At 37.4% G+C, this 17415-nt stretch overlaps 1 protein-coding gene across 1 annotated transcript in view; it reads right to left on the bottom strand.

The window, feature by feature from the left end:
- The window catches only part of LOC140945546 (uncharacterized), a 27320-nt gene extending 10153 nt beyond the window's left edge, over positions 1–17167 (bottom strand). The window contains exons 1-9 of the mRNA XM_073394559.1: positions 16783–17167; positions 16016–16387; positions 11430–11563; positions 10637–10810; positions 9366–9372; positions 4128–4241; positions 3635–3798; positions 1617–1676; positions 498–669 (exon numbers count right to left, since the gene is read on the bottom strand). Coding sequence (XP_073250660.1) covers positions 498–669; positions 1617–1676; positions 3635–3798; positions 4128–4241; positions 9366–9372; positions 10637–10810; positions 11430–11563; positions 16016–16387; positions 16783–17167 — 1582 coding nt within the window. The remainder of the gene's footprint in view (positions 1–497; positions 670–1616; positions 1677–3634; positions 3799–4127; positions 4242–9365; positions 9373–10636; positions 10811–11429; positions 11564–16015; positions 16388–16782) is intronic.
- Between the last annotated feature and the right edge of the window lie 248 nt (positions 17168–17415).

Raw genomic sequence — 17415 nt, 5'->3', positions numbered from 1 at the left:
ATACCCTAATCTTTTACACCGCGGACTATCCCTTTAATGAAGACAGGCCAATATATTGGCCACAGAGAACTCACAGAGAACATGACAAGGCCAATGGGTGAATCCAGGAATTCAGTTGGTTAAGGGGATCCAACATAAACACTGTAGAAGCCAATCCTCCACAACATGCTTCCACACCATTACATGTTAGTACCCCTACGTAGAACCCTTGGTACTGACGCCAAATAGTACATGTAATATTCTTTTGGTTTAGTAACCAGCTTTGAAATACCAAGAGAGAATAATGGTACAGAAAGGGAACACCCAGTCGAGCCATAATTCTATCTTGGAAATACTCGTCTCTTGTGTTAAGTCCAGATTTTCGTCAATTCAAACAAGTCCTATGATTGAAAGGTGACGTACAAAGCAATTTTGTAATTGCTGCTTTGTTATTGTAGTTTATTAATATATGTTTTAAGCCACGAGATACGATGACACCTACTCATGTTAACACTCACCGAACCATTTTTGAGACATGACTTGTGTTTGCTTCGCTCGCTTATGAGTTTTGAGGTACCTGATAGCAAACATATCAAGTTGTTGAGTCGCTACCAATATGTTGATGCCATTATCTTCAGGCGGATCGTTCTTTAAGTTTTCGAAAAAAGTGTTGCTGATCGTGGCTGCTTCCTAAAGAAAGTAGAAATATAAGTGCTTTGAGATACCACACTACGCATAGAATTAAGTTAAAGTCATTCTGTTACTGACCACATTTCTTTAAAATTCAGACTTTCCAACTGTTTTGTATATGTCGCGGTTCAGTTTTATCCTTGGTTTAAATTTTATCTCCCTTTGTTTTAAATTCATTATCACAATTTTACCTTACAAACAAAATTGAAGCACAACATATATAGTAACAGTACCTATTAGGTGGGGCATTGAGCATGATATAAATAATTAAAGAGGAGTCGAGAAGGGTGGACCGAGGCGGATGAAAGCCCCCCAGATCTGCACAATTCTTCATATCACACGAAAGCCAAATTCAATAATCATGGTTAAATTATTCGTCCAAATGACAAATTCGCCTGTTTCTCAGCACAGTTTCATATATGAACAGATAGTCGTCCTCAAAAAGTATAATCATTCATCCAAACTTGATTTTTATACATAGTTGTTCTCTTCAGTATTACTCTGGCCTCGGCTTACATGACACGCGAAAGGAACAATTTATACGAGGACGTCTTAACATAAGAGGCAAACTGCTCGTATAAAAATAGTTAAAGGCTTAGTTCGCGGCCAAATCTCTCCAATGATGAAGAAGTTTCTTTTTTTGCCTCGCGTCTTTTGCAACAATGGCTTAAGCGAGCAAAAAAGGCGAAAAGACTTTGGTCTGGAAAATCGCCTCATTTTACATCATCTTTTCGTTTCAGATTAAGTTTAGTGTTGGGTTGCTGCAAAACTTGAGCAGAAACCTCGACGATCAGTGGAGTGGTCAAGTGTTTTATACTCCCTTAACGCACGGTTTTTGAACCAATCAGAGTGCGCACTATATCTGAACATTATAATAATACTATAATTATCTTAATGTGAACAGCGTACGAGTCTGTAATTTCTGAGAGAAAAGAAATCGGTATTACCTGTAAGGAGTCTTCCCTGCTGACATTGAGGTCCTGCATCCGCGATTCATATTGACGCAACTGCCACAAAATTAACATTTACTAGTTTACCGAATGGTCGATGCAATCTACTAAGCAGTTCAGTCTTGGCTAATAATAAGACTTAACACGAAAACCCTGACCAATGATTTATCTACAGTGAACTCTCTCCAAACCAAAAACCTTTGGGACCGGCAATAAGTGTCCGTCTTAGAGACAGTCAAACAAAGAGATAAAGAAAGCCAGGGAAAAATTGAAGGCGTCCATCTTATCGGGACTGTGCACATGATAACAGGCTTTTATCTTCTCTTGCTGTGGATGAACCAAATAAACGGATGTGTGATCACACTGGATTTACCTCGAGAACTCTGATTGCTGCCTACCGCTGCATGGCTACACATTTGAACCTCCGTTAAGCGGCCACTCTCGGGATCCCGATAAGTGCCGTGGCCGTTTATCAATTCTCGAACGTACAAGGGGAGGGGACTGGCCCCCCTCTTGGGTTTTTCGTAAATTTTATCAAAAGGTTTTTATCTAAGCATTTTTCCATTTCAGTAGCTGTTTGTTTATCTTTGAGACACATATTTGCTGTGAATCTGGCCAGAATCTGCCAATAGAATGATGTAGGAGATATTGAATGACAAGTAAGGCACGTTGTAAAATTATGTTGTAATATTTTAATCGTCTGGGGCCATATTCTTAGCCAGAAGCAACATGAAGTATCTCTTACATACTAAGGGACTTGTCAGAAATTAGCCGGGGGGTAGGGGGTGGGAATTTTAAATTTGGGTTCGGAAATGAGGTGACCCATCCCTGCAATGGGAGTGAAATTTTCTAACCCTCCCCTTGACCTTGGCCTAAAATATCATGACCCTTCCCCTCTTGTATAAATGATAAAATCTAGTTTTTGCAATACACTAGGGTGAGTCAGTATTAAAAAAGCTCAAAATATATTTCTAATCTGTTCTTTGTAATGCCATATATATGCATTTTAGATGACAGCATTAAGCTGAGTCCGACTCTGATTCTGACAGCTGATCACTCCACTCTCCTATTTCTCCCAGGTGTCTTTTTACAAAATAAAGAACTTCTTTTTTCTTCAGTGGGCGAACCTCTTCATGATCAGGGACACATATTTGCATGACCCTCCCCCTTTTAACAGCCCATTTTTCAGGACCCCACCCTTTTCTGCAGTCTCAAAAAGTTGTGACCCTCCCTCTGTTTCCACCCCCCCTCCCCCCTTGCTAATTTCTGACAAGTCCCTAAGAGGTTAAAAAGTGTATTTTTTGAGTAAAACTTATAAATTTTCTGGAAAAGAAAGAAAAATATGGGCAATAAGTAAAAAAATATATAAAACCCCGCCATTACATGTTAGATGACGTCACTGACCGGTACCCCCATTATATGAAGTGCCTCATTTGCATATTTATTCCATAATAAACACCATTTTGGGGTAGAAATTTTTCAAAATATCGCAACGTAATGAAAACGCCAGACCCATTTGCCTGTCTTGTAGCACGTTAGGGGTATGAGTTTACATGTATGCTCGAGGGTTAATAGATACGCGGTTGTCCATGCAACGTCATAAAATAGAATAATCGTTCGCAGAAAAACACTATTAATATTAAAGAACAAAATAAAACGAAGAAAAAATAAAGAAATAAATGAAATAAATGATAATGAAAATAGAAGTATCGGCTTAACTGGTTCACAATTAGTCTTCACCTTCATCATATTTTTCAAATAAAGACAGACTAAAATCAAACTGGAAGTAATGACATTCAGTAAGTGAACAATGCAGTTTTTCGAAATACGAAAATAGGCAGTCTTGCTCCCCAGTGCGAGGTACAAAAATTAATTCAGTAAAATTATCCAGGACTAAATGCTTCAAATAAAGACCTGTCCACTTCGGTTCGACTTTGCTGGAGATGTTATGCAAATCAAAACGCCATTAATGAGAACTAAGGATTATAAATAGGGGTGTATTAAAAAACACTGACCCTCTCTGTAGCGTTCAGTTTCGACGATTGGCTCACGGTTGGAGAGGCTGCACTAAAAAGTGTAGATGAAGTTGCTATTGCCTTTGGTTCTGTGGAAGTTGGTGATATTTCAGTAGTTGCCACGACTTTTGTTGTTAGTGTTTCAAAATATGATGTCACGTAATCTGTGATGAAATTTACAATTAATAGAAATACTGACAAAAACAAAAAAAGAAGAAAATTTTCTTGTCAGTGAGCTAGCCTTTTCTCTTTGTGCAAATTCTTCACAGTGTATGTAAGTGGGTGGAGGGATGGGGGAGCACCTTGTCCAGTTGCTAAGGTAAGATTAGGTGGGGGTGGTGGTGTCAATTTGGCCTATAGATAGAGTGGGGGAACTGGGCCCCTCTCCTTGATCAGCCGCTGCCTCAATATTGTATTTTTAATTGGATTCAGGCAAAATATTAATCGATATATACGCACTTTCGGAAACTTAAAGACGAAAGTTTGGGTTTACCTGGCAGTGGTTTGGATGTTGTCGAGGCTGATGTCATTGTAAGCAGCGTTGTGGTTGAAGCCGACTTTGATGCTGTAACAGATGATATAATTGTGGAAAGTGGTGCGCTTTTTTCTATTGGAGTAATTTAAAAGAAAGTTTTAGTAAAATTTGTTCAAAGTTGGGTGCAGATAACCCAGGGTTAGTGGGTAATATGAATTTAATTTAGGTGTAATTATTGACACGCAGTTTAATTTTAATGAGCATATTGATAATCTATGTAAGAAGCTAACACAGCGTATTGCTGTTTTGAAAAAAAAAATCAAGCGTCATTTACCTTTAGATCAACGAAATCTTTATTACAGTACCATGATAAAAGAAACCATGATGTATGGCTCTAGTGTATGGGTTTCTACATCTGTTGATAATTTAAATAAGGTCTTCAGGCTACAGAAGTGTTCCGCACGCGTTATTCTCAATGTTGATACTAGAGCAAATACTGTAGATCTGTTTAGAGAACTTAATTGGCTATCTTTTTTTCATGAAGCTAAGATTAATCAGTGCGCATTAGTTTATAAACGTTTGAACGGAGTGTGTCCCAATTATATGCTAATATTACTCAAACGAAACATCGACAAAGTCGTTCTACTGAAAGACAAAGTAGATATGGGTCTTTGAATTCAATTCTACTTTATTCAGTGTTTATTCTCGTATATTTTGTATTTTTAGATAATTCATGTTTTAATTGTTAAATCACCTAGTTTTAATTACTTCATTATTCATAATAATTGCACAGAAATCACAAAGAAGCATATTTAGATTGTTAAAGATCAGTGAAATGTCTCTCACGATTCTCCCATACATGCATGTTGTTTGTCGGCGAGTTGATTTGGTAAAAAACAAGCACTTTTCGAGGTATTATCATCCTCATATTCTTTGCATGTGTTCTAAGGCATTGCAGATGATGACAGGCTACTATGTGACATTGAAATTTCAGGCAAATCCCCGAACTATCGCCTGAAAAGTGTTTGCAACTTTAAAGTGACTCGATCCTAGTTAATTTTGTCTTGCAAACAACATAATTGGACTTCAGGCACTTATTCCATTGAGATAATATTAATTGCACAGAAATCAACAAAGAAGCAATCTTTAGATCGTTAAAGATCAGTGAAATGTCCCTCACGATTCTCTCATACATGTATGTTCTTTGTCGGCGAGCTGATTTGGTAAAAAAATTACTTTTCTAGGTATAATCATCCTCATATTCTTTGCATGTGTTTCTAAGGCATTGTAGAGTGATGACAGGCTACTATGTGACATTGAAATATCAGGCAACAACATAATTGGACTTCAGGCACTTATTCCATTGACTCAGAGATAATATTAATTGCACAGAAATCACAAAGAAGCATCTTTAGATCGTTAAAGATCTGAGTGATATGTCTCTCACGATTCTCTCATACATGCATGTTCTTTGTCGGCGATCTGATTTACTAAAAAACGGGCACTTTTCTTAGCTAGGTATAATCATCCTTATAGCGGGGCTCCCACGCGCGCTTCGCGCGCGTGGGACAGAGCCCCATACCCATAGATTATGGTCAACCTCTTTTCCTTTGGTTGTCACGTGATTGACCGCTGCTCAATGCTCTACGTCCAATTTTTACGCTCTGATTGGTCAAAATTTGACAGGTGAGTTCATGCGGAAAATTTATGCAGCATCTTGAATCTTGTTTACTTTGACAGCTGAAGCTGACAGAGTTTTGTGTCAACTTGTGATGTTTTTAACTTTCTTTTTCCACTGGATGTACAAAATGAAATTCAGCTGCTATCAGGAGTCTTCTGTTATTCATGGCTAGTTTGTTTATTGGGTTTTTGGTTGAGTCAAAGTCGGAAATCCGATTTCGGATGGCATCGTTTTCGTTTTCATCTTGCTTAATGCGTAAGAGGGTTGCAAAGTCTGAAGCGATACTGGCCTTACTTGTAACCTTTCAGGAGCTGCATCTCGAGTGATAAGCCTAAGTAATTATTGTATTTGGTGTTTGTTTTTTATTCCTAATTCAATGAGGTCGAGCGTAGTTTATGCGGCTCTTTTGTTTACGCACGTTTGTAAGATTTGAGACAATGATCTGACCGAGTATCAGGTTTGTTATAAGCTTACAGATGTTTAAAAAGCCTTTAGACATTTTCTCAACGCAAATAGAAAGAAAACGTTTCAAAGAATATTTAGTTATAATTCTGGCTGTAAAAGAAAGGTTTTAGCGATCTTCTCGCCTCGAGTTCGTCTTTGAAAAAAGCAAACACCGGGAAGCCGGCTTAAAACATAAACTTCAGCTTTAAGCTCGAAGACTCAGGATTTTTAGAGACACTTTAATACTTGTCTTCCTGAATGAAAATTGTCGTCTCTGTATATGTTTCACCGAGTTATATTTCTTTTATTGATTGTTAGTACTCTCTCTTGTAATTTTAATCGTTGTGCCGATTGTGTTCAGTCGTTCAGTAAACAACGCTTCCCGGAGTAATTAAAATGCCGCGCGTTAAACCGTTTTAAAATAAAAAATAAACATAATAAGTTCTTTATTATGTTGAAGCGTAACTCTGTTAATGTTCATTCAAACACTCGCCACTGCCAGTACTGTAAAAGTCAGAACCAGCTCGCCGTATAGATGATTTTGAAAATTTTTTCAACGGTTCACGGCTAAAGCCCACGCGTGCTTCGATCGTCCTGAATAGCGATTTGTATCGCAATATTGTGAAATACTGCATTCTGTTGTCCGAGGTCTGTATGATAAAAACAGTGCTTCATAGTACTGTTTCACCTCAGATGGGATGTATAAATGATATAAAAGGTTGGTTTACACGCACCCAGTTTTGTTGGCAAGATTTCGTAAAATAAACTTGTCGAACGCAAAAAAATTCGGCCGTTATTTTTTTTTCCAGGCCTAATTTTAATTAGGCCTGGAAAAAAAATCTATCGTGATCAAGAGCCATTATGGCTCTTAATAAATGTGATCGAAGATGATTGCCAGTTTTTGGGTGTACTTATGAGGCTATCAACTCGATGTGAGATTTGGTTCACTCTTGGGCTGTTTGCAAATTATTTTTTGTAAAATCACTTAGCCTTTCCCTGAAAAGTCACATAACGAATGTGCTCTAAAGTTAACTGAATTGTGGAATACAAGTTTATTGTTTGATTTAAATTATAAATTCATTAATGGGAGCCTCGCTTTTAGCCCTGGCTAAATCTATATATTATTCTTTGCATGTGTTCTATTTGACATTGAAATATCAGGCAAAACCCAGAACTATCGCCTGAAAAGTGTTTGCAACTTTAAAGTGACTCGATTCTAGTTAATTTTGTCTTGCAAACAACATAATTGGACTTTAGGCACTTAGATAAAGGCTTTTAATCGGCCTTTGAATGAGTTTTGTTGTTTTAAATTGCCAAGTAGTAGAATGAGTTGATATTTTTTCTAACTCGGTTTTCAAAAATCTAGGCATACTTATACCTATACCTATACCTATACCTAGACACCAACAGGGCTTATCTTGCAACATAGTTCACTACTGGAAACAATGGGACAAGCCTATTGTTCCTATTGTATAAGAGAGACGCTCACTACGTATGAAAAGAACGACTTGATACTAACTCGACAGTGTTATTGTTATAAAGGTCTAGACGGTATTTACCGTATAAAAAGAGAGATAGGTGACGGTGACGTCATGGAATCGACCCAGGGCGTAATAAGCTAGGGCGTTGAAACGAGCGGGGTCGAGCGATTTAGCTGTGATGCAAGGGTCTGGGTACTACCAAAGAGACAAAACAAGATGGCGGACATTATACTGGATCGTGAGGGAGATTATCCAGCGAACGTTAGCCATTAACCCGTGGTATTCATTTGCTGCAAGCAATAGCGAAGGAGCAAATTATTTTTTGTCACGTTCGTTTTCTGTTTTGTTCAATTTTTCCCCCGCGAACAAATATCTGTATTGAATATGGTTCCACTTCCGTGACCTGTGTTAAAAATTATTTCATGACTTGGTAAGAAAATGGCATCACAACTCAGATGATAGCACTAACATCATTTTTAGACTAATATTATCGGTTCTCTACTTCAGTTTAATATCAAGTTGTGTAATTCATCATCTGCTATGGCATTTATTTTTTGCTGCCTAGTTTCAAGGCCAGATGATCTGTCTTCACTATTAAAGTTTGGATTTGTTGGTGTACATCAGTGTTCTTCTCTAAACACCTTATTGAGCTATCTCCGATATTGAGCATACAGTTGGACAGTGAAAACTAAAGTTCTGGGTAAATTTAAAATATAATAAAATCATCATTATTTTTTTGTAGACTAATACTACTGTGCAATGAAGAATAAGTATGTGAAAAACATTTAACTCACTGCCATTGAAAAAAATTCAAAGAGGTCGCAAGGACACAAATAAGTAGCCCAGCAAGCATTTTTGTTTGATAATAACAGCTTTTTGTAACGAAATGGTCACTAAAAACTACCCATGCAAGACATACTAAGGAACTTAAAAAAACTAAACACTCACTAGTCTTACATTGAAAAAATACATTGCTATATTTATATATATCTTACAGATACAGCATAAAACATTTACATAACATACAAATTCAAACTGAGTACATTACAAACAAGAAAATTATACAGAATTTTGCTCAAATGAAATACAAATGGCCTGTAACAGCTATTAATTGAAAACTAAACTTTTTAGAGTGACTAGCAACCCTACCACACTTGTACACTTCATGCCCAGTATATGATTCAATTTCATTCTTGATTAAATTTATTTACTGCAGCCAGGCTTAATCAAACTTGATTCAAAAAATACTTTCCTGTTTCCTTGTAACTACAATTTATAATATTAACAGAGAGGATATAATGCTAGAAATATTATACAGTAGTACAATCAAAAGATAAGGCTCCTCCAGGAAATCGATTTGGTCCCTACTATTCTTTAGTCATTTTCTTTTAATCTATATAAGAGTTACACCTGTCCATTAATACAGACATTTTGTGCCAGTCCCAATAGTTTCCATCTGAGAGCTAACTGTAGTTTGTGCAACACCACACTTAAGCCTCTGACGACAAAAATACGATGCTACACAGTCTTAATTTATTCTACTTGCAATCAAATTAAGACCTCTTCATGCTCTTCTTCATGTTCATGGTATTATGAACTCGTTCATTTTTCAGTGTGTGTTCTAGTAGTCTTTTCAGGCCTGGCACTCACCGTTGTCCTGCAAAAAATCATAATAACAAACACATTCTGTGATTTAATTTTACAGTGGAATCTTTGCAGTCTTTGTGGGGATTTGAAAGCAAATTTCTCCATAGGTTTCATTCTGTTTCTGTGCAATACAACGTTAACCCTTAGATTTATAACGCAGTAAAGCAGAATTTGTTGTTGTTTAATTTTTATGTAACGACTGTCACACGAGATCATTCTAATGTAATTTTCTAGTAGAACTTTCAAAATAGTCAGAACGTTCGTGGATCGCGGTCCTGTAACTAAAAGAAAAAAAAAATTACCATCTTAGTGTATATTAAAAAAAGAAAAATCGCGAACTTGGGCAACTGAAATCTTTTATTTTACTAACAAGCTAAACGCCAACGTGCAAAACAAAAACCTTGCTATTATGAAGTCGTCACTTCAGAAGTAAAAAAACCTTAAGGGTTCATAAAAGGTTCACTCTAAAAATTTGCATGCACAAACAAAATTTTTTAAAACCATTACGTTTATCATTTGGTTTTGACTGGCAAGATAAAACGCGACCTTCAACCTGTAATATTCGATAGGCCATTTTGACAACACATAAACATAAAAGGCGAAAAAACACCTTAACTTATAAGACTAACTATAAAATATCACCTAAATATTTTCTGTATATAGCATAGAAATAGGCCAAATATCAAATCTAAGTATAGATTGCAGCGATCTAAAGATATAAAGCAATAAATCCGAACCTACCTTCAGCTAGACGGCGCCATTTCTCTTGCCCTGACAGCGGATCGAGAGCGGAAAGCGGACTAGTTCCAGTCCTACTTCGCATCACAGCTGAACCAGAGAGCGCGTTAATCGTTTCAACGCCCTAGCTTATTACGCCCTGAATCGACCTAAATCGACACTAACTCGATAGTAACGAGGAGTAAATTGACCATTCTAAACTGCTGGAGTAAATAATGTGCAAAATGCCTCCATTCACACATAATCATAGAAGTATAACTACCATCACCACGATGGAGGCGAGTAAAAAAAGTTTACCACCGTACATACCGAAGTTATTAGTTGAAGGCCAATAGTTTATAGTTACTATCCTGTTCTTACACAAGGCTGATAAGCACGACAAAAACAAAAAAAAAATAAAAGATAATTAAATGTATTCTTGTGACTTCTCACTTAAGGGAAATTTGATCCTGTCTGCTAAAACCCCCACTTTGTTTGTTTCTTTGTTTTTTAATTATATGATTATATTATTATATGATTTGTTACGGACAACATACGGCAATAACTTTCGTCACTTTTGCAACAGCACACTGTTCTTTTACTTTCGTTGCAGTCACTGTTGAGAATGGTGCAGCTGATGCCCCTCGGCCTAGTACCGCGACATTTCGTCCTACATCTACAGTTAGGCGTATCGTTTGCGCCTGGGCCACACCTTTTCCCATCATCATCATCTGAAGAATATTTCAGGAATGATAGCAATAAGTCTCATAATCTAAAACAGAATTACCTAACCCTTTCCTCAAAAATTTGAGGTACTGCTTCACTGCGGTTAGCCTGAGTGATAGAGGTTTTTTTCCTCACTTACGAGCGAGAAGACTTCTGACATCCACTCAGGCCATTTAAGGCATGACTATCTAATCAAACATGCATATTTTGATAAAATGCTATTGAAAAAGTCAGCGGTCATGATCAACAGCCAAGATGTACCAAAATTCCTACTCCCCTTGAGTGTAAAGACCATGTTGAATATCTTGGTGTCCTATTGGGCAGCAATTTAAGCTGGAAATTTCATCTTTATTTAATAATTTTGCATTAAAAAAGCAGAACTGTTGGTGATGTTGCCCGTCTTTGGCACCTCGTCCCACGTCCTACCCTTTTAAATATTTATCAATCATTGACATTGCCTTATCTGACATACGGTTGGCGGCTTAGGGTCAAGCTGCCAAAACCCATTTACACAAAATTCTCGTGCTACAAAAACGAAGTCCTTCGTTTGATGCATTTTTCTGAACCCACTAGAGCACATGCAGTGTCATTATTAATTTATTTCCTCAAACATTCTACCCTTACAAATATTATATGCTGAAAAAGTATATCTTCTATAATGTTTGACGTCTCCTGCTTGAATAATGCTCCGTCTAACATCTGTGATCTCTTTACCAAAGCTAATTCAAAGCACACGTATGAGACCAGTTTTTCTTCGTCTGGAAATTGTTATGGCAAGACTGAATCAAAATCAAGGTTCTTTTCGGCCAGAATTGGAGCTAAACTTTGGAACGCAATTCCCAACGAAATTTCGTCAACTCTCAAAATGATCTTTTAAAAAACATTTTCATGACTTATTGCTGTCGATAATGAAAACGGAGGATGATTATGTTGAAGTACCTATTCTGCTACAAAAAATCTAATAATTGATAGTTCTTTAGTAAATTTCTGTAAACCTATTTATGTAACTCTAGCTTGTTTTTTTTGTAATTCTGATCTTTCCGCTTAATTTGTTTAGTTTACTTTAATATAATCTTCATAGCTCCCTTTAATTTAATATTTATGACTGCTGTAACCTTTTCACTCAGCCCGCCTCGTTTAGCTCTCACTACTTGCGGGCGGAGATGGCAAAACGATGTGTGCAAAAGTAAAGTACATAATTATATGCTATTTGGGTTTGCTTCTATCAGTGATCCTGGAAATTGAACTACACATACAGCTTAATGGCCTTACCAATATGAGACATTTAAGAAGCTCAAATTTTCGTCACGTGACTGATAATTGAGAATTAACGGTCAAAATATTTACCCTAAAATGGGGAAAGGATAATGAAAGAGCAACAAGTTTCTTTAGGTACATTTTCAGAGGCTCGAATGTGTGTTTACGTTATATAGGAATCGGTAAATAAAGGGAAAAGGGTCACGTGACTTGTTAATTAGTTAAATAGCTAATAGAATAAATAACATTTCCAATCATGCAAGACAGATTTACGATTTAAACTGTTTATGGAACATTTTGGTAGTGAAAATTCCTAAGATTAAGATTTGCAACCAAGAGAGGATAAAGGGGACAGAGAAGGCATCCCCCATACACTCCCTGTTCCATAGGTAATTCGTCTCGAGTTATTTTTAGAATCGAGATAAAGTTACCTCGCGCGCTGCGTGGATGTTTCGTGGAGGTTCTGCATGACTAAACGCCGTGCAAAACATGTCGGGCGAAAGGCAATGAAAGCGTAAAGAGATCGAGAACATTTCTGCAGTATTGAAGCGAAATGAGTCGGCGCTCACCTGGGAAAAGGGAATCGCTAGACTCTTTGACAACCCATGAAATCAGTTTAACTCGAAGTTGTCGTAACCTCGATCAGTGCTTTAATAAAATGAGAAATTTCGCCGGTCTATTGAAACTGGTCGTTTGTATAATAAAGCAAGTAGGACGCCAAGTGTTATTTTTGTTGAATAATAAAAGACTAATAAAACAATAAATATCAAACCAGAAATTTGTCACTTCAAGCTGTAAATAATAAATGATCCTGAGAGAATATTCAGTGTGTTAAGGATTTCCCTGCTGTACTGTTAGCTCTAGCTATACAAGAAAGGAAGGGCGATTCTTTTTTAATTTCCGTTTCGCTGACACAGCTTTAGCAGAAATCTCTCTTTACTCGTTTTCGTAGACAAAACAAATAACAAAATCGCTCTCCGCGTCTTCTGCCATTTTTTTCTGCGTCAATTTGTGAAGGACGCGTGGCTCTGAGCGTGGGTCATCCACGCGGAACACATTCGCGCTATGTGATTGGCTGTTGTCTAATCCCGCTTGGGATCTATGGTCTTAAAAATAACTCGAGACGAATTACCTATGGAATAGGGTCTGTATGGGGGATGCCTTCTCTGTCCCCTTTATCATCTCTTGCTCAAAACCCATTATTACCCTGCGTACTACATAATGGCAGATTGACCTGACTGAACAGTCCCATCTAATGGTGAATTCTCTATATAAATTACTTTTTATGATGTTATTTTTATAATTTTTTGTGCAAGGGAAGCGCGTGCTTCGATCGTCCTGAATATTGAATGAGTACAATTTGTCTTGTAAGATTATTCTGTAAAAAAAAAGAAATTATAATTAAAATAGGGAAAAAATGTGACATAAATTCTGTCCGAGGTCTAAAAACAAACAACGCCTGATAATTGTGTTTACCTCAAAGATAGTGTAAAAAGGCTGTTTTACGCGTTACCAGACTTGTAGCGAGCCACACACATCCGGCCTGATTTTTTATTTTGGCCTTTCATTTAGACATAGAGAAAAGACCTATAAATTATAACGAGTAAACTGGCTGCCACCGGGGACTATATATCGTGTCTTTACGGCCTTTATAGAATAAAATTATATAGGTGGTTTTGGGTGGGCACGAAGGTGATTTTGCTTGGGAAGAAATTGTTGTCCACGCCTAATTTGTTGTGGCCAAAGGTGATTTATTAGGTGTACAAATAAGACTATTAACTAGGTGTCAAATTTTAGATGTTGCTTCATTCTTGCACTGTTTGCAAATTATTTTTTTGTCTAAAGTCACGTAGCCCCGCCCTTGAACGTAATATGGATCTCCCCAGTTTGATTTGAATTATAAATTTATTAACTAGAGCTACGCTTTTAGCCATGGCTAAATGTATATATCATATCTTTGGTAAAAGTATCCTTGGAGACCCAGAGGCGGTCAGTTGAGTCTGGAAAAACGGCGGCGAAAGTTTTCAAGAACAGGAGAGAGAGAGCCCCTGGGAATACTTTGACGACCAGTTTCACGACTTATTCGACTGTTTGTGTGTGATTTGGCACACACACAAAAAAGTAATTTCGTGCCCTACAAGATGCCATCATCTATTGCGTTGCTGTCGCGATCTTCTTATATCAGGAAGTTTAACCGCAAACTCAACTGTTTCCATATATGTTTCGCTCTTGCCGGAGAGCTTTCTTCCGCGAAAAAGCCCGGGACCCACAAGACCAAAGAAATTCTGTAATACTCCGATTCCAGAAAAAAAAAAAAAAAAAAAAACCATGGAAGCGAGGCATAAATGGCCCTTGCGGCAAATTTAAAATAACTAACACGGTGGACGATCAAGTTGATCTTACTCCAGGGGACATTCCCGATGCTGGCTTTAGTGAAGAAGAGTTAGAAAAAATTGACCGTTGCTCAACTAAAGTTTTAATTGGTTAAAATTAATGCCGCCGTATAAATCAAATTGGTAATAAGAAGGAACTGTAACGGGTATAGACTTTGCCCAATTTGGTCTGGAATCGGGTACGGTTTTTGAGGGAGCTACGGTGGTGTATGAATACAATTTCTGTCGATTGGTTCCAAATGAATAAGAGAAAAACCCATAATATGCGAATTCGAAATGAATTTTAAGAAATCTTTTTGTTGGCGTTCTAATCATACCATTCTAACCATACTCCACTGAACCAAAAAGAAAACTCCATGTCTTCAACAGTAAATAAAATTCGTTTTCCCTTTCTTGCCCTGATTTCCCAGCTGCCGCGTTGGTTAGTAGGATAATGTCTGGGGTAGAAAGGACTGGTGATGACTCCTGAAATTTCATTCAAGGTCGTCATTAAAAGAATATCACATATATCTCTTGATCTCTTGGAGTATATTTTAAAAAATATTCCAAACATTTTTTTTCTTTTACGCCTTAATATCTTGGTAAAGCAGATCTTCCCCTTCCCCTCTTAATATTTTTAAGAGCACTTCTTTACTGTCGTCTCAAAATCCCAGAATCCATATGAAAACGTCTTAGTGTATCAGTTTTAATGAAATACTAAGATAGATATGGTTGTCATGCTTGACTCATAAGGGGGTTAAATACAAAATAATTCTCACGGACAAAACATCTATGCTTCCTGCCATCGATTGCGAATAGTACTACAATACTTTTGGAGCACGAGTTTATGTTATCCCGTGTTTCTTGGTTATTTTAAGCTTTTAAGCTACGGTATTTTTTTCTGTAATTTGATCTTTCTTTGTCCACTCTGAACCTTTAAAATTCAAATTGGCGAAAGAAACCTCTTTGGTTGACAAAATCGTCATCCTTACATAGCAACTGATGATTCTCGAGAGCATCAGACTTGCGTACAAATAAGGACAAACTTGAAACACAGGTATTTTTCAAGTACACTTGAATGCAATATCACGTTCAGTTTTACCGATCCAATCGTGTTCCCTTTGGCATTTCATTATTCCTCTTTTGCATTTTCAAGCAGTAATACGTCAATATTTTCTGAGTCAATTGTTTGGTCGCCTGGTAAGTACCGAAATTGCTTGATAGTGTGAGATCGATCTAGCTCCATAAAAGGTGATTGTTTTTGTTTGTCTGTTTATGGCCGTTGTTTTCCGCCATGTAAGGTATGTAATCGGGATACCGGAATCGGAGAAACAATTGGCTTGTGGAATGCGGAATCCTGAAATTTGCAATATGTGATTCTGCTCAAGGAATCCGAAATCCTACTTCAGATTGGAATCAGCAATCTAAATACCACTGACATCCGGAATCCAGAATCAACAGCGTGGAATCCAGAATCCAAGACTTTCTTGTATCACCTTTTATGGGGCGAGTTGTTGTTGGTAATGTTTTTATAATCTTACCTCGATCATTGATGTCTTATAAATAATATATACCACGTACCTGAACTATTCTTGATAGACGTGTAAGTGGCATTAAACCCTGGGTATTGACTGCTCAGAGACGTGAATATGACTTGAACGGAATTCCCTACCGAGTACACTTGATGAGGAAGAGACTGACCGCACAGCATGAACGGCTGATACCCATCATCTGAAGCAACATTTGTGACTGTAACACGGGCCTCTGGAACATTATAGCAGGGAACGTACAGATTGCGCTCCAATCGAAAATAGACGAAGCTAAGTTTAATGATGTACCCGCTGGGAACTGTAATATTCCAGGTACACCTGCTGTACTGAGGGAAGTTACTCGGAAAATTTGGAGTTGAAAAGAATCCACTAAATCCATCAAGATATTCGCCGGAGGTACAAGCTGCAACCAGAGGAAGCAAACTGTGATTTAGCTTAAGTTTATAGTACAAAATGAAAAAGTAATCTGGCTGTGAACCAAAACACAAAAAAAACTCAATCGAAAGCATTACTATAGATAAACATAAAAAAATAAGAGATTTGCTACCGAACTCTTTTAAAAATTTCATACCAATAAACATAGTTTGCATTTGATTGACATTTGACTTTTTTTCGTGTGTTACTCTGTAAAGTATTTGAATGCACCAATTGCCATGACCCTGTTATAAGGCAATAATATTTTATATTCCTTGCTTGAAAATTGACAACCTGGTCGCCTGCACGTGCACCTTCAACTTAATTTGTGACGGTGTTCAGCACCTGTGTTAATGCCTTCAAAGCCGATTTCTAATAACTTACCGGCGGTTGTTGCATTATATTTCACTTTAATGTAGGTTGCATTAAATCCACTGTACTCCCGGTAAGTACTAGTACTAGTACTAGCACCAGAAACAAACGTCACCCTCAGAACATCTTTTGCTGAATGGTATACTATCCCTTTGTCTTTATCTGATCTACATCTTCGCCTGCCTGAGATGCCATCAGAGGATGAGCCATTTTGTATTTCCAGGTAGTCACACGTGCAAGATGAACCACAGTCCCGAAAACGAAGCTCTTCAATGACCAACACAATGCGTTCTCCTTCATTAGCTGTAATTTTCCAGCTGCATTTCTCGTTAGAAGGGTAATGGCCCGGATAATTAGGACTGGTAAGAACTCCTGATGTCTCATTCAGGGTTGCCATTTTGGGACAGACTGCAAGCAATATAAATGGACTGAGCGTAAGTATTGAGGACAATTAAAACTATACCACTTTCAAGAAAGAATCTAGTTAACGTGGGAAGGAATAAGAACAAAACCAAATGCGGGACGGAAGGACTAAATAAGTTTGGGAAGCGCCCGAAGCCAAGAGAGGATAAAGGGGATAGAGAAGGCATCCCCCATACACACCCTGTTCCATAGGTAATTCGTCTCGAGTTATTTTTAAGACCA

This window comes from Porites lutea, chromosome 8, assembly GCF_958299795.1.
Source record: "Porites lutea chromosome 8, jaPorLute2.1, whole genome shotgun sequence".
In the NCBI taxonomy this organism is placed as follows: Eukaryota; Metazoa; Cnidaria; class Anthozoa; order Scleractinia; family Poritidae; genus Porites; species Porites lutea.
This window is presented reverse-complemented; position numbering and strand designations above follow the sequence as displayed.